Below are 26,980 nucleotides of genomic sequence, written 5' to 3'. Positions count from 1 at the left end.
AGCATGGTGGAGTGATTGTGTGAGTATGGTTTTACGCCGCTTTCAGCAATGGGGCCCATGAGGGGAATCACACCCGGGCCTTCGACGGGAAGAGCGATCGCTTTAACCACCAGGCTATCTACCCCACTGCCCCCAATATGGTAGAAGAGTGTACGTGATGAGAAGGCCGAATAAATAAATTTACGTATACATTGGTGGGATGGGTATTGCTTAATGATTTGTTTGTTTGTTGTTTTACGCCGCTTTTAGCAATATTCCAGCAATATCACGGGAATCGAACCCGTGTCTTCGGCGTGACGAGCGAACGCTTTAACCACTAGGCTACCCGGCCGCCCCTGACCTCCTTGAGGTCGCCTCATACGACAAGAATAGGTTGCTGGTGACCAATTCTAAACCCGAAATCCGCACGGAGGATTCCCCGATTGAAAGAAGTAACGAGCTTTGTTCACGAAGTACAGATAATTCTGCTTATTCTATATACTTTGTAACACAGTGGCTTTTGCTTGGTAATATAACCTCCATTAAATGTCTTCACGATAAGCCATCCCCAGCCCTCTCTGCATATGGACCAGCACTGAGTCTGTAAATGGAATGTCATTTAGTAACTTGAAACTCCTCAATCTCTGCTCAGATCCGAGCACATTCTGACCACAGGAGGAAAAAGTATATATATTACCCATATTTTTTTCTGAGAAAATGTCAGAAGTGGAGACATCGGCTCAATCAATCATCTATAGTTAAAATAACGCAACATAAAACATCATGTGACTTCACGAACAATGGACGACGCGACAATGCGTTAATATGACGTCACGTTACAGTGGACCTCTTCGAAAACAATAGAGCAATTGGCATAAACTCGCCATTCATGAAGCACACATTATAATAAGTGAGAATATATTTCTGAAAATAATTCTTGCCAATATGGGTAATATGTTGTTTTTGTCGCCAGCCCCGGAGTTTCTAAAGAGGTTAAGGGGCGAGGAGACGGTGGACGAGGGGACGACGGTGCAGTTGGAGACAAAGTTGACGGGATTCCCACGGCCGGTGCTCAGGTGGTACAAGGACGATCAGGAGGTTCTAGAGCACCCCCGCATCCACATCGAGTCCAACGGTGACGGCGTGTACGTCTTTACCGTCGAGAACGTCAACAAGGGTGACGAGGCTGCGTACAAATGTCGTGCTGAGAATGAAGAAGGCTCTACGACATCCACTTTCTACCTTCATGTTAAAGGTAAGCCTCACCCATTTATGAATGTGTGCCCCTCATGGTTTATTCTCCCTGCGGTGGTTTATTGTAAGTTATAGCTAAAATGGATAAAATTATCATTAAACCGCCCGCATGTTATCAGAAATCAGCGGGCCACAGCAACTTGATAATGCCCTCATATTGCTTGACGACGGGCCATTATCACGCCCGTTGTTTGGTGACGTCATAGGGTAGGGATAGGTGACGTCACATTCAATAGTGACGTCACCTGGTTCGTTCTATGACGATTCCATATTTGTAAAAGTGGGTCAGTGACATTCGTGTTGATTTCAGTAAATGTTTCAAAACCGATATTGGTGTTTCTATATATTTGTTAACAAATTCCATCCATTTTAGCTATAACAACGATAACGCGCTTTTTCAGGGCATTATCACTTGCAGAAGACCTCGGGCTTTTCAACTGCCCTCCTTTGTCGAGCAGTTAATGGAAGACCTCGGGCTTGTGCAAATGATAATGCCCTGAAAAATAGCGTTACCCTTATAATAAACAACGACCACGAGTCGTTTATTTCTTGTATGAGATGTCAACATTTTTTTACAGCCGTTTTAAGGATGTCAACAAATTGTACAGGCTTTTGAAACATTTACCCGTGTTTAGACAATGATGACTCCCTGAATACAATACAATACAAGGCATCGTAGCTCACTGACCATAGCATTAGCCAATCCAGGATTCGAAAGATCTCATGAGTTGCACAATGTGTGGTAATCGTCTCCGAGCTGCCAGATCTCAGCACTGAGGTGGTAGTGAACGGTGATATGATTGTTATAAACTTCAGAGCGTCGGCATCCTTCAAATAATTCTTGAAAGTAGAATCAACTTCGCTGAGTTTCATCTGAACCTATCTTTCCTGAACGCTATCGTGTAGTACTTCGTTATAACCACGAAGACGAAATCCGAAACAGACATGCTGCACATCGATCATGCCCCACACTGAGCAAGGATGAACGATAGCCATTTGGATGTTGACATGTAATAATCTAAAAAGTGCTCAGTGTTTTTAAAATCCCCCCAAAGTCCGGTCAATCTTTATGCCAACATCCATCCTCTCTTCTGATACACGCAACGGAGGATTTCCTGTAAGCCCAGTGCAAGAAGTTGTTGAGGCCAGCATCTGTAATGCTGTCAATTCCCACTCATTACTCTCGGAGATGGCACGCCGACCGTCCATGATGAAAGACCATTGCGTTGGCCAGATTCAGTTCCACCTCGAGTACATAAAAAGTCACTATTCATCGTCTACTAATATTGACCCTTCTGAGATCAAATTCGTGCGGCTTGTGTCCATTCACAGGAATACGTAGCTTTAAAACGTTTTAATATAAACTCTTGACCAATGTATCCTACGAGACCTTAAACAGCTAAGACGTATTAAATTAGACGTCGACGCCAGAGAATAACTAGTCGATTATGTGCCGAAACAGATGCCATTGGAAGTAAAAGGCAAAATGGCGGGGATAGTTATATGAAAGGATTACTAAAACTCCGTGATGACCCCAGTTGAAAAAGGTGGGCAATAAGACTCCGGTTTCAAGTTTCAAGAGGTTTCCGCGGCTTGAGTCGAAAATGGCCACACTCTTCCAGGTCGGTAAATGTCCTTTACTCATCAAATCTCGTGATGAGCCATTGTCACGCGAGAATAACGTTTATCAGCATTATGTATTTTCTTTCCCTTTTACCAAAGAGCGCATTTAGTACTGCCTGAAACATAATGAATAGACATTATCTTGAACGGAAATTTATACCATCTGTATGTTTACTTATATTTTAATTGTTTTAATGTCCTTTGAAGTCAAATTAAAAAATGTATTCTATATCTAATGAGTATGGATCGGAATGGGTTCTGTCCTTGTTAAAACGTGAGCTGCACTCACCAATGCCAGAATGGTTTGCCAATGCCATTAAAACATGCGACGTTTCTGTGATTTTTTGTAGTTTAAAAGTGTCCCCGTGGCTAAGTGAACAAGTCAAACCCGAGGAACTGTTCTCTGAATGGATGTTGAATCTCTTTGATATCTGTTATCGTTTCTCTAAATTTCACTCAGCAATTCCCGGGATAGTTGATTAATTAGTATTGGCCGTCTCCATGGCCTTGTCGACACACGGCAGAGGTTCGCCAATCATAGGGTCAACAAAGATGCTCAATCGCCTGATCTAATTAACTAGAACCAATGACGTTGGGATCATTTCATTACGTCTGGGTCAACTGTGGAAAATGATGGACTGGAGTATTATACAGTGGTCACAATGCAACCTTGTTAAACAGAGCATATTCGTGCTACAGACCATGCAGAATACCCAGAACACACAAATACCGAGTGAAGTCCACATTTTGTGAAACTTGGTTTTCGGTGGAACAGTAACTTTTTTTCACGACAACCGTATTTCGTTCGACACGACCAAAGGCGCTCGACAGCAATTATGAGGGTTGATTAATAACGCCAGAACCCCACCAAGAAGGAACTGCGTGACAGTGAATCATTTTGTTACGGACATTACATGTGTCATCGAGGCACATCCTCAGAAACGGTAATTAATTGAACAGATTCTTTCCCTGTGGCCACTCCGGGGTTCGGTGATGGGCAAACTTGAGATCACGAGTTTGAAAAATCACACAAAAACGTTAAAGTTAACACTTTCTCAAGGTGTATGCTTTAAGCATCACAATTGGTACGTGGTGTCTCTAGGATTATTCCTCATTTGTCGATGCTCATGATATCAATCTCTGGAATGTCTTGTCCAGACTCGATTATTTACAGACCGCCGTCATATAGCCTCAGTATTGCCGAGTGCGGCGTTAAAGAACAAACCCAAAAAATCCTCCTTTGCAGTGGTTTTGATTAAAATTATTACTTGCTATTACTACTGCGTCCTTACTGGAGGTTTTGAAGATGCTGCATCTTAACATGCTCTACAGATTAAGGTTAAGATCAATGTCAGGATCACAGCAAGGTAGGGGTAATTATTACCTAAATATTGATGTGTTGCCTGCCGTTGTTATGTGATAGTTATGTTATTACAACCGATGATGGCATACCAGGTTCGGTATGTTGTAAGAGTCCCACACGTAGTTGTTGGTGGAGTCAGATTTCACCTCAAAATGAAATAGTTCATATAAATTCTTTATAAAGTAATTGACCCATAAAGGTCCGGGGTAGAATTGGTCTTCAGCTACCCATGCTTGTCATAAGAGGCGACTAACGGGATCGGTTGGTCAGGCTCGCTGACTTGGTGGATGCATGTCATCGTATCCCAATTGCGTGGATCGATGCTCATGATGTCAATCACTGGATTGTCTGATCCATACTCGATTATTTACAGACCGCCGTCACATAGCTGGAAGATTGCTGAGTGCTGCGTTAAACAACAAAATATATATATACGAGCGTATAAAGTAATTATTATGCTTGAGTCATAATCCGGGAAGACAGAAAGTACATACGATACAACCCATGCAATCTATCTATAGAGACTTCCTGTTTTAAAAGCGTACAGCTTAGCTATATGTTTTTCCAGACTAGAAATAACGTAATAAGATCGGACAGTTATTTCGGTCCCTTATTAGGCTAGCCGGAGGCATTGTGCATTTTTGTTTGGGCCCGTCTGTAGTAGGGACATTAGCAGACTGAAACTGAAGTATACTACTCAAAAAAAGTTAAAGAACACAAAGATGTTTTACTTTGACTGAAGTTAAGTAATATGAACGAATCGGGTGTTCTCTGACGTCTTTTTAGTAGTATACGGTATGACATGATTTGGGGACTTTTCTGAAATGACGGCGAAGCCACCGCTTCTGCTTTTGTGTGTGAGTGAGTATGGTTTTATGCCGCTTTTAGCCATATTCGAGAAATATCATGGCGGGGGACAGCAGAAATGGGCCTCACACATTGTACCCATGTCGGGTCTGCTTTTGTGAGTACTTGCAAGTACACTCATAGAATTTCTTTAATTTGCATGTTTCACCCAATTTTCAACCCACATTCAATCCATATGATCAACACAAACGCTGTGACACACTGCTACGACTTCAAGGTCGTTCGTATCGCCGAATCTAATAATAATGGATCTTGTTTGGGTCGTAATTTCGTCAACATGTGTCTCGAACCTGTGAGAATGACTTATCAGCGGACGTCTGACCGCTTAGGGCGGAGGGTTGGTCATATTCCCCACATTTCTCTGACCCCCGTGTCGTCTATCTACTTCATAATTATGACGTTTATACAGAGAACTCCTGATTACGCCGCGGGTTATATGTCATGCTAATTGAGCTCCGATATCCTCACAGCGACAAAGTGATTCCTGTGCAGACCTTGAATACGCTATCACTATTAGTGGACTGTAAGGACATCTTGAAATAGCTTCATGACAACGCGAACGCTGTACACAGTCTATTCATCAGCTAGCTGTTTACTTAAATGTATCTTGGAGTAATTGTTCTTTAAATACAGTCTTAGGCCAAAAGTAAGGCATGTTTTTTATCTTTTGTTTTGCCTAAATTTACCTGACCACATGGCCTTTATCCCTTATTCTGCCCTGTATTAAAATACTTTTTTAACAGCGATTCATAAAAATTCAGTAGAGTAATGTCTAAGCTGCATTTGACAACAGATGTTATAATTAGGGTCACATTTTCTAAGTAAAGTACTTTTTGGGGTTAAGGGATTCGAACCCACACTGCCAGCGTGAGCCACCTAATCGCCAGCACACAAAGTCAGCGATCTAACCCACTCAGCCACCGAGGCTTCCACATAATTGAAAGTCCGACAACTGGTAGTCTAGATCACGTACTTTGTGTACCCCTCCCTCTGTTATCCCGAATATAACATTTGTCCCGGACTGGACTCAACTCAAAAAGGTACGAGAATCTGCACTTTACTAAGAAAGTGTTATCACAAACATAACATTTGTTACATTTGACCACTTTCTAAATGGCATTGCGTATTCATGCATTTGACAAGTCCAAAAGGCACGGACACACACAGAGGCATTGTACTTTGTATTTATAGTTTCTATTTCCTTTTGGGGAAAGCAGGTTAGAGTTACCTGCCTTTGGTTTAAAATCCGGTAAATAAAAAAGCCCAACGCGAAAATGAAACGGACGAGGACCAGAAAACACTATTTAATGTGACATAGTTAGGTCCTTCTGTATTAATAGCCCGTTCGTCTAAGGCACGGCAGGGTCAACTGAATGTCAGTTCTAATCCTCGATTCGCCCCGTTAAGACTCTTGTATTGTAGACAACATGCCTGTATTTTGTGTTTCTCCACATCAATCTGGCACGCCATGATATAACTGAAATATGGTTCACAACGGCCAAGTCACTCACTCACTCACTCAATGTCGTTCCGTCATAAATATAAAAGGCTATTGAGATCATAAAATGTCAAAACAAGAATTTAAGCCTCCATCTCGTATTTTAAAGAAAGTTTTCCGTCAGTTTAGAAATACATCTTCTTTGGGAATGGGAGCGGTCGGGTAGCCTAGTGGTTAAAGCGTTCGCTCGTCACGCCGAAGACCCGGGGTCGATTCCCGACATGGGTACTATGTGTGAAGCCCATTTCTGGTGTCCCCCGCCGTGATATTGCTGGAATATTGCTAAAAGCGGCGTAAAACCATACTCACTCACTCACTCTTTGGGAATGCTCGGTGTAAAGAGACCATCCGTCACTACCGGATGGAGGTTTGAAAAACTTATTTCCCGTGCCGACAGGGTGGCCTTCGATCATGCAGATGATAACGTTATTGGGATCCGGATACTGATAACGCTAATCCCATCTCCGGTACGGCGTCTGCATCATCTACATCATGCTGTAATCGGCAGTCACAGCTTGGCGGCTGCCGGAGTAGGCTTAATAAGATTCTCCGGGAGAACCTATTCGATTACACTTTGTTGGTAAGTGCGTTATATTTATGTGTATATATATTAGATGTACTCCTATTAAGAGGATTAATGACATGCGGTTAGGTAATGGGTTTTTTTCTAACAAGTGACACTGGGATTCCGACACTGTTGACGTCAACATATGACGTCAGTGATGGGTTTTCCGGTTATGTTGTGGTTTTATTGTTGACAGAATTATCTGATTTAATTTATTAGAAATCTTGGCGAATTGGTGTAAACATAATAGTTGCAGGATATACATTTCAATACTGCTGTACCTACCGCCAGTCTCATGCAATAAATTCAACGTGATCTCAACAGTCCAGATAATATCGCTGGATGTACATGGTATATAGGCTTTTACGGGGTCGTCCCACTCACCCAACCCCTTTTGTTGTAAATCTACATAAGGAGTTTTAAATGTAAATTTTGGTCCCTTGTTTTTTTTTCATATCACATATGTATTACAGAGTTATTTATTTTACATATTTCACAGACATTGCTCATTCATATACATGTATATATCATATAGTTCTTTATTTTCACATGCCGCGATGTAACTCGAATAATATTAATAGCGGCTTTAAACCCAACTCACTCACTCACTCACTTATTTTATATCACATTGGCATAGTACAGTAGCTCTTCTCGTCTTGACACTTAACTTATACTGTATCCCCAGGCCATGTACACCAAGTACTGGCAACTTTATTGGGGATGATGCGAATGTAAAGTTGTGTGTTTGTCACATTGCAGTGCTAGGAAATGTTGATGCTTAAGAAATTACCACTGTTTATTCTCTCATACAACTTAAAACGTCTTATAACCACCCTCGACTATCCACCGAAACTGATTCCATCGGGCAAGACAGTGGTGAACATTTTATGAATAGATCACTGAAAACCATTGATGACACCAGGACGTGTTCACGTCAGGTTAAACATGCCCAGCCTTACCGATAGCGCCCGCTCCAAAAGAATTGTATAAACAAGTAGGTGTTTGTTTGTTGCCCGACGCCGACCATATATATTAATCATGAACCAACTTATTAATGGTAATTATTTGCATGTGAAATGTGATCATGAAGATATACTCAATAACCACAGTGACATATTAATCTTTTCATCACATGCTTCCTTTGACGCACAGGAACATAGCTACAAACAGTCAATACGTTATCATTGTTTGTCATGTTTACGCTTGGTAATTAATTGATGATCAACGTTGCCCAGTAAGCTCTGCGTTAGTAATAAGCCTTGCGGTCCCCACCCGCCCATCATATCTCGAGGGTTTAGGCTCGGATAATTCACTTTGAAGACTGGCAACTTTGAACTTCAGATGTGACACTTTGAACTTTTTTCTTCTCATCGATTTCAAGCTCTGGTAATTTTCCCGCAGGCTTTCAAACTTACAGACTTGAGATGGTCAGAGATGGTGCTGTTTATCTAGACTTTTGAACGTGCTTTTGAATATTTGTAAGACGGTCAACGTCGAATATCGTCTTCGTTTACGTTGATAAGGGAGTCCAACCGATCTTTGCCATTCTGGCGCCAGGTTCGTCGACATCTCGTTAAGACGTATCGTTGAGTATCAAGGGTTGCATTTGATTGTGGAAGTTGCCTGTGTTTTAGCGGATCTATGCGTGACTTTCATCAAGTAAAGAAAAAGAATGGATGTCTTTGGCGTAGTCCGCTACAGCCTTGATCACGGAACACGGGTGAGGTTACGAGCACTTGACCTTTTGCGCAATGAATTTGAAAGGTTGCTAATGGATTGGATGAACACGTGATGTAGGCTGTAATATTACGGTCAAGGACGGGATTAATAAATGAATGGATTGGTGTGATGGTGAATAGCTGAATGATTGATGGATCAGTGAATTAATTGATGGATTTATAGATCGTAAAATGAGAATGATAGATAATGATTGGGCGGATGGGTAGTGTGGGTTTGTTAGATTGTATGGAGGGGCAGGTGGATAGTTATTTGACGAATGGGTGGTTCAGGCGATTGCAAGTGAGGCGATGTTAAATGAGGTTAAACGTAGCTCAAAGGTTATTGTATGCGTGTGCGGCACCATGCCGCAGTTTAACATGAATATCCCACTCAGACACAATATACTAACACCGAGCCGACCAGTCCTTGTTTTAGCCCCTTAATGCCGAGCGCCAGGGAGCGTAACAACAAGTACCATCTTTTAACGTCTTTTGGCATGGCGCTGCCGAGGATCGAACCCCGACCTTCCGCTCTCCAGGTAGATAGGTGATTTGATATTACTGATTCGACCGAAAGGTGGTTGGTGGGTGTTTGCGTGGCGGATGGTTAAGTCCGATGGAAGGATGGGTGAATATTGGAGGGTAAGATGGTTACATGGCATGGATGGATGGATAATAATTTGGCGAATGGGTGATTGGTGGTTTATTTGGTGACGGGTAGTACAGTCGGATGTTCGATGCAATGGATGAATAATTCCACTGGTGGATTTAAATACATGTTTGGTTGTATTGATAGGCGACTAATTGAATAGGAAGGTGGTTGGTGTATGAGTGGATGGATTTATAAATATGGCGTGATGACTGCATGAAAACATATTCCAATCGGTAGTTGATGGGAGGCTCGCAAGGTAATACTACATGTACATAGATGGCTACATGAGTGAGTGAGTGAGTATGGTTTTACGCCGCTTTTAGCAATATTCCAGCAATATCACGGCGGGGGACACCAGAAATGGGCTTCACACATTGTACCCATGTCGGGAATCGGAAGGCTACATGAAGGAATAGAAACAAATATCAATACTTGTAGATACATTCAGTACTGACATGTATGAAACAGTTTTGGACAAATACCACATTTAAAATAATCCTGGTTGGAAGAGTGGACACTTCGAACATTTTCAAAATCCTTTGTCGGTTGAAGTTAATGGCAAGGAACGAATAGACAACATTGAAATACAACTTACAGCCTACAAAAGGCTTCCTTGTGATTTGCAACAAATTGAGGACAAAATGACTTTTCTAAATTCGTTCAGACAGTATGTCATTTCTACATATAAGCAGATTACACCCATTGATTGTAGTTGGTTATTTCCAGTGTTACAGTCTAACCGTACCCCGATGTCTCGTAACTTTGGCTGGGGCTAGTAAACGTGCTGGCGTAGCCCTGATTGAGGATGATATGCGTCCGAGTCCTGTTTGACTGTAATTAAATTCTTCAGCTAATACTCATCACGAATGTCATCGTCAAAGATCATTAATTTTCTGGCTGTGTATCAAAGATCACAGTCTCCCCAATGGCGTAACGTTCGACCGTCAACAGATGAAAGACGCTTTGACCAGATTTGCAAAGGGAATTAAACCGGTCCATTTCAGTAGTGGTGCTTAAAACATATCTGACGGGTTTTTATTATGCCGCAAACCACAGGAGCCAGAGGGGGGATGCATCACACTTGTCCGAGGGATGGTGGGGTAACCTATCTGCTATGTCGTTCGCTTGGTTCCATTGCCAGCATGAGTACAATGTGTAGGCAAAGTTCTTGTCCATAGCTGGAATGATGTAACAACGGCGTGATACTCACACACTCAGACTTCCCTGAGAAAGTGCTCACAGAATTCCGTCACCCACATATCTGACCGACTGTATTTTTACGAGCGCTTCCTGCAAGTACTAATTTCGCACTAAAATCCTCTCTTTTGTAAGGGGACCAGTTACAGTGTATTCCCGGTTGTACAGCTGCCACGTTTAGCGCCTGATAACCATTTTGGAGGATTTTTCCTGATTCGGCTCAGTTGCATATATTACGTTTTTGTCGATGGGACATTTTGAAGGATTAACTTCCAGTTTCTTTCTATTCCTATTAGTTGACTACTGATAGTCTTATTATTATTCCACTTTTCATACTTGCGGCGATGCGATAATAAAGAAATCATGATAATTCCATTGATAACGCCAGATTCCATTTACCAAGTTAATGCACATGGTGCTACATCACAGAATTTCAGCTGCAGGACATGAAGAATTAGTGAGTGAGTATGGTTTTACGCCGCTTTTAGGAATATTCCAGCAATATCACGGCGGGGAACACCAGAAATGGGCTTCACACATTGTACCCATGTCGGTAATGGAACCCGGGTCTTCTGCGTGACGAGCGAACGCTTTAACAACTTGGCTACCCGACCGCCCCCATGAAGGATGAGAGGGAAAGACAGTTTCAGGTGTTTTAGTGGTTGGTTCCACAGTGAAGATGTATATTCTTGGAATGATCTATGTCCAAACGAATTCTGGAACCTCGGAAACGTTTTCGTGTTGAGGGCGAGACTTGGTACAGTTAACTACGGTTACAACGAACTCAAAGGGACTACTAATTTTAGTTCGTTATAACCGTAGTTCGTTATAAGCATATATACAGCATAACTACAGCAAATAGTCGGGACCAAAAAGTACGTTCGTTATATCCGTCAGTTCGTTATAAGCGTGTTCGTTTTAACCGTAGTCTACTGTAGTTGTTGCAGCAACAGTGGAGTAAAGACGGGTACGATGGTTTACTTGACCGAGTTTGTGGAATCGTACCCATCAGCGTTGTTCTTCACATCAATCTAGGCACTGTTTCTGTTCTGAGTGAGGCATATAAAACGGTAGTCCAGATTAATGAGGTTCTGGTTGTATGTAATAACTGCACCCCCAACAAAAGCCCCGTCTAAAATTTTCGCTAGCTTAACCGCCGACATAATGCCGTGTCACAATAGCAACCATCCTGAACCACAGATTAAGGATTTCTTGTCACTAAAATGTCTGAGGCTACGACAAAAAACTGGCTTGGTTCTCACCACCTTTCATGAAGCAAATTGTTAGATAAGCCGGGTCGGTCGGGTAGCCTAGCGGTTAAAGCGTTCGCTCGTCACGCCGAAAACCCGGGTTCGATTCCCGACATGGGTACAATGTGTGAAGCCCATTTCTGGTGTCCCCCGCCGTGATATTGCTGGAATATTGCTAAAAGCGGCGTAAAACCCTTACTCATTCAGTCAGTTAGATAAGCCAATTACCATCCCCCGCAACCAAATAGGGCGGGGGATATAGGTACAGAGTTCGTCCGTCCGTCCTTCCATGAATGAAAGTTTTCAAGCTTATCTGAGAGATACTTGTCAAGACTGAGTACGAACATTGGTCCCATCAATTATTGTTTTACAGAGTTATGGCCCTTGTTCCGTGCTTTTCAACTTAGTGCATACTGCGTGAAATGGGATTTTTTTTTCAGAAACAACTGAAGTTACATGAATGAAAGTTTGTATGCTTGTCAAAGAGATACTTGGCAAGACTGAGTTCGAAAAGATTTAATGTGCCTCATGGCGGGGGATGGGGATAACATTTTTCCCTTGTTTATTATATTTTTTTTATTTTCTAACAGCTCTAACATTTAAATTGGGAAAACAATGATATGAAGAAGTTCCTGATTTACAAAATCATGAAAGAGATTGCTTGACGTCAGGACGGGTTACATCCAAAAGTGGATTTTCGGATGAAAAATGAGCTAGAGCCGAATTTGGCATGCGAAAGAAATTTAAGGTCAGGGTAATTTTAGAGTTGGTCGGTGATGAGAAATAAGAAATGCCTAATAGCCTTGTTTTGTACTTGTCTTTTGACCCCCGTATCCGCAACGACAGAGAACATTCACCATATGATAACATGGCATTGTTCAGAAATGGAAAATACTTCATTGCGGGGTGATTCCATCAGCGTCGTTGATTAATAGCGTGCAAGCAGTAAATTGTCCTGATTGTGAACAGAAGGCAGCTAGTTCCGGACAATGTGTGGCCCCGGTGATTCTCTCCAGCCTTGATATAAGTAGCTATCATGTCATTGTGGGTTTTTAGGAGGATCATTAAGCGGTCCCCAGTTGCAAGTCACGTCACAGTACGTCAGGAACGTTGGTTGGTATTACTGTTCTGACCGTGTGATCACATGTGGTGGTTATTCCTGTTTAGGGCCGATGTGAATCGGTTAATTATTACCATGTTGGTAATTAACTGTAGTCGCCATCATTTGATGTAAATACATATGCATTAATGTTATTTGTACTCCACCGTGATATGTTTACAACCGATGTATCCAGTGTTCCGAACGTTGCTACCTTCACTATAAAGCAATGCGGTTGCGACTTGTAAAATTACGTACTATTGTATAGTGTTCGTTAGAATCCTCACGCTGAGTACTCTGTAATGTATTAGATAAATAAAAGCCTGGGAAATACAAAAACGACGTTAATATCTCAGAGATTGTGTTTGGCTTGTAACTAGGGTCAAGTAGAAGACGAACATCATTACCGTAAACTACGGTTATAACGAACTCAAAGGGACTACAAATTTTAGTTCGTTATAACCGTAATTCGTAATAAGCATATATGCAGCATAACTACAGCAAATAGTCTGGACTAAAAAGTTAGTTCGTTATATCCGTCAGTTCGTTATAAGCATGTTCGTTATAACCGTAGTTTACTGTATATAATTCTGGTAAATTGTTGCCGCGGTCACCGTCTGTGATGTAAACATAAGCCACATTATATCTATTTGTACCCTACATTTCATAAGTTTAATATTTTGATGGCTTTAGCTGATGGATCCTCCCTTCAAAACTTAGCAACCTTTACCTATAAAGCACACTGTACTCTGTGATGCAATCCTACAGCCTCCACTACTTAATGAATAAAAGATTATGAAGAAATCGGTTAATAGTCAAAACTTCGGCACCGATATTGCTTATGCTTGTCTTCAGATAATGATAATGTAGACTCATACTCTGAGGTATGGGTCTCCAATGAAAACCTCGTTCAACTGGACCCTAATGTTCCAAGTGAAATAGTCATGATAAAATATATAATTTCCAGATTATTGAAACATAGGTGTTTCGAACTTATCAGGTTTTGCTGAAAATGATCTTGTCAATAGCTGCTGTTATTTAGCCTCATGTCCAATGTCATTAGAGTAATTCAAAATACAAACCGTGCTATCCAAATTGATATTTATGTCTGTATTTTATGACCTTATGCCCCTTATTTATGTTTGTTTATGCCAGCAACATTTGTAATAATTAGTATGTGTAACAATCTCATTAAAATCAGATCTTAGTTCTCGCTACGGCTAAACAAAGATTTGAGGACATCCCATTAGGGGTCACGTCAGAACGACCTTTCATTCGACCAATCAGAGCGTCGCTTACCAGATAATGAAAAAGTGACAGTCGGAATGTGATTTCTAATCATGCAACCTCGAAAACTTTAACGTGGGGTATTCCGAACGATAGTTAAGGGCTTAACGACTGAATCCATACAATCTAGACCATCTATTAGCCATTCAAGAATGGTCTTTTGTTCAGGTTTCAATTTTTTAATCGAGAATTTGTCCAAAGCGTAGTCGCCAATTTGAAATTAGTGCCGTAAAGCACGAGAAAGCTGCCTTCTGATTGGCCAATATCGACTTCTTGTCAGTCATTCCATTGGTTGATCAAAGTTAGCGCAAGGTCGGTCTGACGTGACCCGTAATGGGGTGAACTCAGATCTTTGTTTAGCAGTAGCGAGAAAGAAGATCTGATTTTAATGAGATTGTTTGTGTAAGTGTCATGGAAACGGGTCATTAGTGATATTTGGAGCCAACTGTTCAGCCAGTGCGCCATTAAGTCACCATCCGTGCCGCCGAGAAGGCTGTATGAGTCCTGTGCTCCTTGTTATGGATGGGGTTAAAAAAACACATTCAAATACATCGAGGCACTTGCTCAGACAAACACGTGACGAGCATCCTCACCAGTCGACGTCTGACCCCATTCTGAAAGGTAGAAGCAACGATCAAATTTATTGATCGATACTTAAATGTTGACAACAGTTGTAGTGATGACTGACCACAAAGGTCCACAACAAATGCGAGACATACGAGTTTTAATTTTAATAAATTAAAAATGTTCTGCATGCCTATGAGGGTCCACGTTCAGCAAGATTTAACACATAACACCTTAAATGAGCAAAGAAATAATCAGGGTTTTGTGCTTCTAAATAAAAGCGAGAAGACCCTCTCCATATTCATGAGAAGTCTCTGCTAAAAGCAGGGTCGATTGTACGATTCCGACTACATAATGAGCATTTGTTTATGAATAACTCTCACACAGCGATGATAACAGGTTTTAACCTGCGCCACCGGTGGCACTCACAAACACATGCAAAGGCAAGTAAAATGTTTACACGAAAAAGCACGGGAACATATTGTACAAGTCAAAATAGGGGCTTGCATCAGAGATGACAATGCGAAAACTAAGAAAATGGTTAAAGTTATTTTATTTCATTAGGTATTTTAGACGAATCTCTATTTCAAATGTAACATGATGTCCAGACGAGATATAGTGAGTGAGTGAGGTTTTACGCCGCTTTTAGCAATATTCCAGCAATATCACGGCGGGGGACACCAGAAATGGGCTTCACACATTGTACCCATGTCGGTAATCGAACCCGGGTCTTCTGCGTGACGAGCGAACGCTTTAACCACTAGGCTACCCGACCGCCCCCCAGACGAGAAATAGACTGCGTGTATGTGCATATGTACATGAAACGTTACTAAAGATAGAAATCTATGATAACGTTTTCCTGCACGATGCAAAACAAAACATAGTTTATAACATGGCTACAGTGGCTGGCACGACGGGTGCAATCCACACATCATATATTAACCATCTACGGATTCGTTTCACTGAGAAAGAAAACAATAAGGAGGGGGCATCACACAGGAATCGTATCATAAACTCTCGACAGGGCTATCGTATACGTGTGTTGACATATTGACTTGTTTTGAAATTAGCAAATTGATCAAATAATAACTGTTCACATCATTGTCGCACTTTGAAACACGAGAAATATTGTCAGTAGTATATGCAATGTCATTATTGACGTATACTTGCTGTCATGTACTATAGGAATGAAGTGATCAGTAAGTCGGTATTTAAGCCAATGGACTGACACTGAATCGATATACAAGTCATAGAAATATCCCCGATGTCAATAAATAAGTCACGAGCGTTGCACAAACGATGTAAATAAAGCACCTGCCGAGTCATTATTTGGCATTCAGGGACAGTAACAAAGGGATTAAACATACATTTACAATCACCTCCGTTATTATCCGTTAATGCTGTATCATGAAGTGTGTTTTCGGTGTAAATCAGTGATTGAATATTGTTTAACGCCGTTGTAGTCGCTGCCGTTTCACTGCGAAAGAATCGTAAAATCATATATACTCAACAACAAAAGTTCCTGTGACATTGAAAAAGATTAAATGCAAAGTTATGTTTTTACCAAATCTGAAACAATTTCGGTTTGCAACTGATAAAAGACTCCAGTAAGTGTTCAAAAGGTATCATGATTTGCCATACTGACTTCAGAAATTGCGTGATCTAAAAAAAAACATGAACATGCCAAAATGTCAATTTACAAATCAATAGCGAGTGTGTCCACTTCTGGTTGCGATGCAAGCATCAGATCTTCGTCTCATGGAATGGACCAGGCGTCGCACAAAGCCCTGTGGGATATCTGTCCATACCTGCTGGAGCATGTTTCGATGTTCCTGGAGTGTCTGTCGAACACGTGGTTGACGTCGTAGGCGCCGATCCATCTCATCCCACATGTGCTCGATTGGTGAGAGATCAGGGGAGCGAGCCGGCCAGGGGATGACATTCACGTTGTTTTGTTGAGGAGAATCCTGAACAAATCGAGCAATATGAGGCCGGGCGTTGTCATGTTGAAAGGCCTGGGCCTTGACGACGCAAAAACGGTAGAACAACAGGGCCGATGATCTCGTCGCGGAAGCGCTGTCCATTGAGATTTCCCACTACCACTATCAAACGGGTCCTCTGTCTTGCTGTAATCCCACCCCATACCATAACGCTGCCGCCCCCGAACCGATCTTCTTCCATGACACAATGATTGACGTAACGTTCACCTCGACGTCGGTACACTCGAATCCGTCCATCGCTGTGGCTGAGGTGAAAACGAGACTCGTCAGTGAATAGAACCTGTCCCCACTGCATGGCCGTCCTGCGTAGACGCTGTCTGCACCACTGTAGATGTGCTTGGCGGTGGTTTCCTGTCAAAATGGGACGTCTGGCGGGTCTTCTGGCGACAATGCCTGCACATCTGAGGCGACGACGTACGGTTTGTGAAGATATTCACCGAAGGCCAGGGATGCTTCTTGCAGTCACTGTTGCTGGCTGGAATCGATTTCGTAGGTGTGTTGTTGGAATCGAGTTGTCTTGTCGATTATTGGTTACGCGTGGCCTGCCACTCCGAGGATGGTCTCTGACCGCATTCGTCTGTTGACAACGTTACCATAAACACCAAATGGTGTTTGTGTGGACGTTAAATTGACTTGCAGACGCTCATTTTTGGACAGGCGTGGCATTTCGTTATGTTGAATAATTGCGTAATTTTGTTGTTTTTCTGAGTGGTTGTTGTCAGCACAATGCTGAACAATGCATATGGAATCCCGTTAGCGCACATGTTTTTATACCCGTTGTTGGGTAGTGAAATGCATGGGGCTTGCATAAAAGTCAACTTTTGCATTGAATGCATGCTTTTCTGTAGCAGTTGCGTTTTTGTGACTTGATTCCATACAAGTACAACAATATTGAAAACCAAACTTTACTTGTTTGAAAAATACACTAAAATATTGACGTCACAGGAACTTTTATTGTTGAGTATATATGTGTTAATCCGGAGGATGAATCAGAAACGGAGACATCCGGATTAACGGATTTTCCAGCTCCGGGTATAACGAACTCCCACATTCGGGGGAACTCGTACTCTCATCATTGTATCCGAAGTTAGTTATTTGCGAAAACAAAACGTCAGGGGAAAGATTTCAAATTGTTATTGTCGGCGGTTGGGTAGCCTTGTGGTTAAAGCGTTCGCTCGTCACGCCGAAATACTGGGTTTGATTTCCCACATGGGTACAATGCGTAAAGTCCATTTCTGGCGTCCCCCGCTGGGATATTGCTGGAATATTGCTTAAAAACGGCGTTAAACCATACTCACTTATTTCATTTTGACACACCTGAAGCCAACTGTGTTATATACGACTTGATTGTATGCGTTGGGGGACACTTGACAGGGAACAGGAAATAAATAATCTCATTGATATAATGTTTGCTATTTTTCGCTGTGAATGGCTGCAAGAGTTCTGGTTGTTGTTTGAGATGTTTAGGGGATTCTTGTCTGAGAACAAATTTCTTGGTTCATCCGAAATAGACTTTTTGTCCAGTATCCTCTTGTACAGTATAATTTAACTCATCCCGTCTCCAAACATTAACCAATGATTGATATTATTAGCGACGTCCACGCTATATCAACTAAGACACCGAGGGATGACTACCCAATCCCTTAATTTGCCTCCCACGACCAGCACAAGCCGCTCAGGTCCAATTCTAACCCGGAATCCACAAACTGAAAGCAACTTGAACCAGAGGTTTCAGTTTGATTCGGGTCTGGATTTACAAGGTTTATATTTAATGAGAAATCTTGATAAGCAAGTGTTCTGTTTAAACTGGTCTTAATAGAAGGTTTCAAGTTCAATTTGGTCGGGATTAAGTAGGCATCGGGTTGCATGAAGTCAGGAGTACCAAGGATTGCATAGAATGAGGTCTGTATTGACAATATTGTCAGTGCACAAATTACAATGTCGATGGAATGGGATACCTATTTGTGAAAGAAAATGTAATCTGTGTTTTATTGATGATATTGGAGATGAATTTCACTATATTTTTAAATGTCCATATTTTACTAAAGAAAGAATGTTGTATATCCCACCTACATATTCTAAAAGACCTAATATAATTAAATTTCAAAGACTTTTCACTTGTAAAGAGATATCTGTATTAAAAAACCTTAGTAAATTCTGTAAATATGTAATGCAAATTGTAAAATCTTCCGGCTAACCACATATCCGCTATTTTAATGTGTATTTTGCTGTAATTTTGTACCTTATATGCCGAGGATCTCGGCCTGAGCGTAATAAAGTTCTGTTCTGTTCTCTGACTGTACAGTAGGGCTGGGACGGGTATCTAGGGTACCCGGGTCGGATGGGTCCTCATTAGGACCCGGGTACCCACAGGACTAATCGGACCCGTGATACATTGTTTAATGACAAAAACTCATTAAAGCTAACGTACACATTTCTTTCTCTCGATGCACACATTCATTTCGATGTGTATATGTTTGCTAAAGCTTCAGTCAACCTCAGTGATACATGTATCTCAATAGTTTTGGCAAGGGCTGCGGTAAAACCATTCCCAATCAGACATTTTGTTCCCAACTCTTGAGACCAGTGGGTACCCGTGTAGGGTTGGGTAATAGGGGGTCAGGTACCAGGGTAGTAAATTTGGACTCGTCACAGCCCTTGGTTACAGATTTACCTCCCCTCAGCTGTTAACATCCGCTTGTGTTGGGCTCTAGCTCCAGGTTCACGTCTGTTTACCGAAGCTAAAAACGTACGCGGCATGGTTCACGTTGAACTTGGGCCCACACAGACTATAACTACCATGGGAATCGTCGTCAACCACACAATCTACTGTTATTGATAGAAAACTGTTACTATCAAGGTTAGCTTCCTTGCACTAAAACGCCTTGATAGTTCTTATCTAATATAATCTGATTTTCTCTTAATCTTCATGGAGATGGTAGAGTTCCAAAACCTGTCGCTGTACACGGGTTAAGCGGCCAGAAAGGTAATGTGTTTGATTCAAAGATTCGCCATGATTATTATTATTATTCATTTGTCAGCAGAATCCTCGAGCTCTTGGGTATCGCAAAAGTGGTAAACGTATAAGAACTGCATCCCTCCAGGGTTTTATTCCACATTAAGCTGAAAGACCGTGAAATAACTGATGTACTGTTCAAAGCGGCGTTAAACCGAACTCACTCACTCACTCACTCACTCACTCACTCACTCACCCACCCACCCACCCACCCACTCACTCACTCACTCACTCACTCACACACTGACTCACTCACTCACTCACTCACTCACTCACTCACTCACCCACCCACTCACTCACCCACTCACCCACTCACTCACCCACTCACTCACTCACTCACTCACTCACTCACTCACCCACCCACCCACCCACTCACTCACTCACTCATTCACTCACTCACTCACTCGTCCCCTCTAAATCTGCCGTGATTACTGTACACATCATTCAGTTGATACACTGATTGCGCTCTGTACACATAAACACCGTTTGCCTGATAACGGTTGGCTTGGTTCCATTATCGGTATCAATCGAATCTCGATACAATCACGTCTTGCAGTCATCCATGTATTAATGACATGCTGACGTTACAACCAACGACTGACTGTATCACATAAGCAGTTGTCGCAATCACCGACATGACCAGCACGTCATCGTGCGTCGCCATTGTCGGGTCATGACAGTTGCACTGGCCCAAGCCCTGCTCCGGAGTGGTGCCTTCACATACACCGTTTCCAAGTCTGACCTCATTTGCCTTCATTGATTCGCCAGAAATGCCCCAAATCGATGGCTCCCGGGAAGAAGAATACAAAGCGATCTGGATACGTTGAGTTTAGTTCTTCTGGTGGAACATCCAATAGGATCCCCATGCTGAGAGCTCCGGAGCTTGATGAGAGGTGTGGGTGATGATTGACCTAACAATTGGAGTCTCTATTGATCCAAGAGTTGATGACATTGTAGATGGGACCACCACTCAGTGGTTTTCCCAAGTGTCCCCACATCCTCAGCATCAAGGACGCTCGCGCCCAACTGTTTGCTTACTCTCAAGCTCAAAGCTGGCCTGCATGTCTTGATAGATCTAAAAAGAGATCCTTTACTCGGAAATTAAACCCGCAGCTTTGGTTAATCCTGCAATTGCTTCCTGCCGCACAGATAGGGTGAATGTTCCAAATTAAAATTGATCTGAAAACCTTGCGAAAACATAACTGGCAAAGTTATTGGGCCCAAAGAAAACTTTTTAATCTGTTCATATGTATGATTTATTAACTGACGACATCTTGAATATTGAGGACCGGATGACTGAAGTGGGGTAGATTCTGATTTTAACAACATTTTGTCTGTGGTGTAATCTTCATTCTCAAAATTACGAACCGTTGGAAATACATGATGGAGTACTTGTGTTTATATTATTCTGATTCATGTGACTGGTGGTTAGATTGCAATCGTTTAGTATTCAGTCAATCTGTTCATCGCTAATCGATGGTACACTAACACAAGACGATGGTTACCTGTGTTGTCAATCGCTGTAATTGAAATTTGAATACGTACCGCTACGATCACGATCTCAGTGTGAACACATCTCATCACTAGTAGCAAGGAACAAATGAAATGTTACAATCGTGTACCATTCGCATCAGACTCCCGTATTGTGAAGCAGACGACAAGTTTTGAGAAGCAGACGACACCTTTTGTTGAGAAGGAGTCAGGATTTGGGGGCAGTCGTCATGTATTGTGAAGCAGACGACAAGTTTTGAGAAGCAGACGACACCTTTTGTTGAGAAGGAGTCAGGATTTGGGGGCAGTCGTCATGTATTGTGAAGCAGACGACAAGTTTTGAGAAGCAGACGACACCTTTTGTTGAGAAGGAGTCAGGATTTGGGGGCAGTCGTCATGTTCAAAGAAGCAGACGACAGCTGGTGGTATTGACAATCTCCGGCTGCCACCAAATGTGAAATATTCATTGTTCATTTGTGCCACAGTGTGAGGCGGCCTTTACTGAAGGCTGATTGCTTTTACTTACGTTCGATCGACACAGACCTCATTTGCACTCCATTATATAAACGATTTCTGAAAAGTAAACTTGATGTCATTTCGTTAGAAGCTGATACTTCCATCAAACTCACAATCTGAGGTAGGCTGATATATATTATTAGTAAAAAAAACCTATGAAACACAGTTTAACTTTTCTAAGATTGATGAATGAATTTGATACATACGATTCGTGATATGCACGTTTTCATCTTTTTGTACCAACCTACCTGTTGTATACACCGAGATCGTGATTGATAACCAGATTCTTCATCAGTGCAGACAGCTAAGCGATAGTGCTGCGTCAACAACATAATGATGTATTGCGAAGTGCTTACTTTTCAAAGACAAAGCCTATTGAGCAGTCTCAAGAGTCCCTTTCAAGACACACAGCTGGAAACCATAATTTGGTGAAGATCATAATTCAATGCAAATTGGCTGCCTACACCACTATAGGAATATGCTGGAATATTGATTAAGTTCTGCTGTTTTTAGCCCCCTAGCTGGATTCTCCAGACTTGCTGAACCTCCCGTGTTCTCCTGTGTTGCAACTTTACCACGACCCAGACTCAGTCTCAGCCGATTTAGTCGATTTCATGCTGGTTTGCTCCTCTCATAGCCTCTAATCTAGCTGGTGGAGGTTTCAGAAAGTATCAATTTTGCCGGGAGACAAGAGAGTCGTTGAAAAAGGCCACTTGCAGCAGATTTCATCGATCCCATGATTTCATCAGTATATCATTGCCGAGAAGAAATTCAAACATCAGTTGTTTGTTGGATTGGAACTGGACAGCATCTCAATACTGACGCTGATGTGTCGTACTTGCGCGATTCCTCTGTGGTCATATCCATAATCACTCTCTTTCTCACCCTCCGCTTCTGCTTGTTGGACAAAGGGGCACTGCCATAATCACCTTCTTCGGATAGTCACCTGAGAAATTATTACCATCCGGATTTAACGACGAAAATGCATTCTTTTTGAAGTGCTACAAGGAAAGGTCTAAGCCAATCTAATCCCAGAAGTGGTCGTTGATTACCTTGCAAGCTAACAGTCCTTCTTACCGTTGGTATATGTGCTATTGATTTTGGTGGGCGGTCAATGCCTGATAACTGACTTTCAGCATCCGACTGCCTTCGTAAACAGATGCCACTTGTGTTTGGTTAACAGTCATCATTGGCATTCGCTCAGGGTAGCTTGACAACTTTCGATTTCATGTGACTGTGAGCCTGGAGGGTATTGGCAGAGGGGACGGTCACTTCCTAATGGGCACGTTCTTCAAGGTGTACAAGGATTTCACGCATACAGTGCGTTAGAACGGTGCTGACGTCCATAGAGCATTTCAGGTCTTCCTCGGATTGGGATAGTCTTACTAGCGATGAGGTGAGTTGATAATGGGAGCTTTTGATGCATGTTAGAGGGCTTTTCGAGTGAGAAAACGAATTGATGAAGCTATAATGTACTGCAGATGTATTGTTGTAGACGACAACAGAATCTGTATGAAGCTGGACCGGCCGTGTACTTTTGCAATAGAATTATGTATAGACAGAATATTGGCACACTCGTCTAAAGCAATACACGTTTTATAATAATCGGATGAGATACGTTACACAAAGGAATGGTATTTGGTGTTGTTGTGGCGGTGCTATTGTGACATTCTGGTTATTGTGATAATTCGACCAAGGCTAGTTAAAACGAGTGATGGTGAAGAATGGCGTTCATACAAACGTAGACACGCAGCCTAGCAGTTCCCAAAGGAAACATGAATAAATTACAGTTTACATGCACACTGTTCCTATGACCAAGATAATAATGTCGTGATGTGTACACGGTGCTGAATTTTTACCTTTATGGCTGGTCTATATTATTATTAAAGTTATTTTATTTTATTTTGTTAGTATTATAGACGTAAATAGGTACTAATAAGGTAAATGTGTCTATTTAATGTTAAATTCATGTATGCATATATTTCTCAGTTATCTGGATTAACAAGGGTCCGTTGTAGCTGTACAGTTATGCAAACGCACTGTATGTGGTATTAACGTCAGTGTGCATCACACATAGTCTTGTGGAGCCCTCTGTAAAGGTCGGCCTCTAATTAAGGCGCAATTACGAGGGCGTTGTGCTATGTCGCGGTAACACGCGGTATTTCGATAAACAACCCTGTTTGGGATATAAAGTGTCGCCACATTATCAAAATTAAACTGTTTCATATCCATCAGGGTCCTATTTTGCATGACATATAAACGTATGTATGACTGATCGCTTGTGTCCGTGGTGTACCCATCGTCCCAGCGCGCGTTCAGATGGTTCAGCCGTTCAGTCAATCGATGGATGTGTTTGTGTAAGGGACGATGGGTACACATGGGACTGTGTGAATGTGTCGTGGTCTGTTTTTCCCGGATGAGATGACGAGATATAGGACGATGGGTCTGTGTGAATGTGTGGTGGTTAAGATGTGAGATGACGAGAGGACACACGGGTTTGTGTGATGGTTTGTGTGTCAACATTGTAGAACTAGATGTAAGACTATGAGAGCACACGGGTTTGTGTGATGGTTTGTGTGTAGGACTAGATGTAGGACTATGAGAGCACACGGGTTTGTGTGATGGTTTGTGTGTAGGACTAGATGTAGGACTATGAGAGCACACGGGTTTGTGTGATGGTTTGTGTGTAGGACTAGATATAGGACTATGAGAGCACACGGGTTTGTGTGATGGTTTGAGTGTCAACATTGTAGGACTATGAGAGCACACGGGTTTATGTGATGGTTTGTGTGTAGGACTAGATATAGGACTATGAGAGCACACGGGTTTGTGTGATGGTGTGTGTGTAGGACTAGATGTAGGACTAAGAGAGCACACGGGTTTGTGTGATGGTTTGTATGATGGTTTGTGTGTAGGACTATGCGAGCACACATGTTTGTGTGATGGTTTAAGTGTCAACATTGTAGGACTAAGAGAGCACACGGGTTTATGTGATGGTTTGTGTGTAGGACTAGATATAGGACTATGAGAGCACACGGGTTTGTGTGATGGTTTGTGTGTAGGACTAGATGTAGGACTATGAGAGCACACGGGTTTGTGTTATGGTCTGTGTGTTAGATATAGGAGAGTTGTCTAGATATAGGACCAACAGTAAATACCGCGGGTTTGACTGTGAATGTGTATTGGTTTGTGTGAGTCAGGTTTCCCTAAGTGTTTCGCTTCTTCAACACTTATTCAGCTTCCCTTCAGAAAATGTGTGAGTGTACAAGTGGATGTGATGCTGTTTCAATTAACGCGCGTGCGAGGTGTGCGATAGTAATTTTGTGCGAGTACGTTTGTCTGGCAGTCAGTTCATGGAATGGATTTGTTTGTGCGCATCACTGCTTGTGTGGCAGCATGTGTGAGTGTCCTGCGAGTGTCAATGTTTGTATGGCCGTATTTGTGAGTGTCCTGCGAGTGTCAATGTTTGTATGGCCGTATTTGTGAGTGTCCTGCGAGTGTCAATGTTTGTATGGCCGTATTTGTGAGAGTCCTGCGAGTGTCAATGTTTGTATGGCCGTATTTGTGAGAGTCCTGCGAGTGTCAATGTTTGTATGGCCGTATTTGTGAGAGTCCTGCGAGTGTCAATGTTTGTATGGCCGTATTTGTGAGTGCCCTGCGAGTGTCAATGCTTGTGTGGCCGTATTTGTGAGTGTCCTGCGAGTGTCAATGTTTGTATGGCCGTATTTGTGAGTGTCCTGCGAGTGTCAATGTTTGTATGGCCGTATTTGTGAGTGTCCTGCGAGTGTCAATGTTTGTATGGCCGTATTTGTGAGTGTCCTGCGAGTGTCAATGTTTATGTGACAGTATATATGAGTTCCCAGCGAGTATCAATGTTTATGTGGCAGTTATATGAGTGTCCTGCGAGTGTCAATGTTTGTATGGCACTATTTGTGAGTGTCCTGCGAGTGTCAATGTTTGTATGGCCGTATTTGTGAGTGTCCTGCGAGTTTCAATGTTTATGTGACAGCATATATGAGTGTCCTGCGAGTGTCAATGTTTGTATGGCACTTTTTGTGAGTGTCCTGCGAGTGTCAATGTTTGTATGGCAGTATATGTGAGTGTCCTGCGAGTGTCAATGTTTGTATGGCTAGTTTTTGTTAGTGTCCTGCGAGTGTCAATGTTTGTACGACAACATATGTGAGTGTCTTGCGAGTGTCAATGTTTGTACGGCAGTATATGCGAGTACCCATCAAGTATATATCAGTATCTGAGTGGCAGTATATGCGAGTGCCCAGCAAGTATATATCAGTATGTGAGTGGCAGTATATGCGAGCCCCTACGAGCATGTATATTGGTGTGACAGAGCTCCAAGATACAGCCCCAAGACGGCTAATTTAACTGATGGAAAGAACCTTAAAACCTCTACACCTATTTGATGGAGGCGTTCGTTGTATATAATCTTTCATGGAACACATTTTATGAACTACATTTTGACAAATAGTATGATGTATTCGTACTTTTAGAGAGTAAATGAATTGGTATAATGCATTATACAGGCGTAGCCTTGTAATGAATCCGTAAAGCAGAAACGAACACGCCACTAAGCTAACCCAAACGAGCCCTGTCGTAAACATTGAGCAACACTACATAAGAACACAAGAAACATGGTTTATATTCATTCCTCCTTGCCTTAAATGGATTCTGTCGTCACCAAAAACTCATTTGTTTATTGCAATAAATTTGTTCCATAAGACATTTGGAGCTCCCGGCGAGAGGCAGCTTGAGTAGAAATCTTCTTCTATTTGGATCAAGTCAACTGTTTAACCCGCTAATCAAAGCGCACCACAAGTGGAATCGATGGCCAATCTTGGACACTTTATTCCACTGATTTCACAATGGACACCCGCGTTATCGTGGTCGTAATAGAAATACCAATGGAGCATAAAGAACTTCACCCATCAGTTATAATGTCTTCAGGATGTTATTATTATTCCTCCAAGAAGTTCAGTGATTGCTGAGAATAAGTGATATTTTATATGAAGTTGTTTCCTATAATTCT

At 42.1% G+C, this 26,980-nt stretch overlaps 1 protein-coding gene across 1 annotated transcript in view; it reads left to right on the top strand.

Moving 5' to 3' along the window:
* Positions 1 to 26,980, top strand: part of LOC124149707 — a 94,938-nt gene that overhangs the window by 40,276 nt on the left and 27,682 nt on the right. Inside the window, exon 2 of the mRNA XM_046521450.2 lies at positions 953 to 1,234. Within this exon, the coding sequence (XP_046377406.1) occupies positions 953 to 1,234 (282 nt within the window). The remainder of the gene's footprint in view (positions 1 to 952; positions 1,235 to 26,980) is intronic.

The sequence above is a fragment of the Haliotis rufescens genome, unplaced genomic scaffold (assembly GCF_023055435.1).
Source record: "Haliotis rufescens isolate VD_foot unplaced genomic scaffold, xgHalRufe1.0.p SCAF_1, whole genome shotgun sequence".
Classification (NCBI taxonomy): domain Eukaryota; kingdom Metazoa; phylum Mollusca; class Gastropoda; order Lepetellida; family Haliotidae; genus Haliotis; species Haliotis rufescens.
Note: the sequence above shows the minus strand (reverse complement) of the source record. Positions and strands in the feature narration are given on the sequence as shown.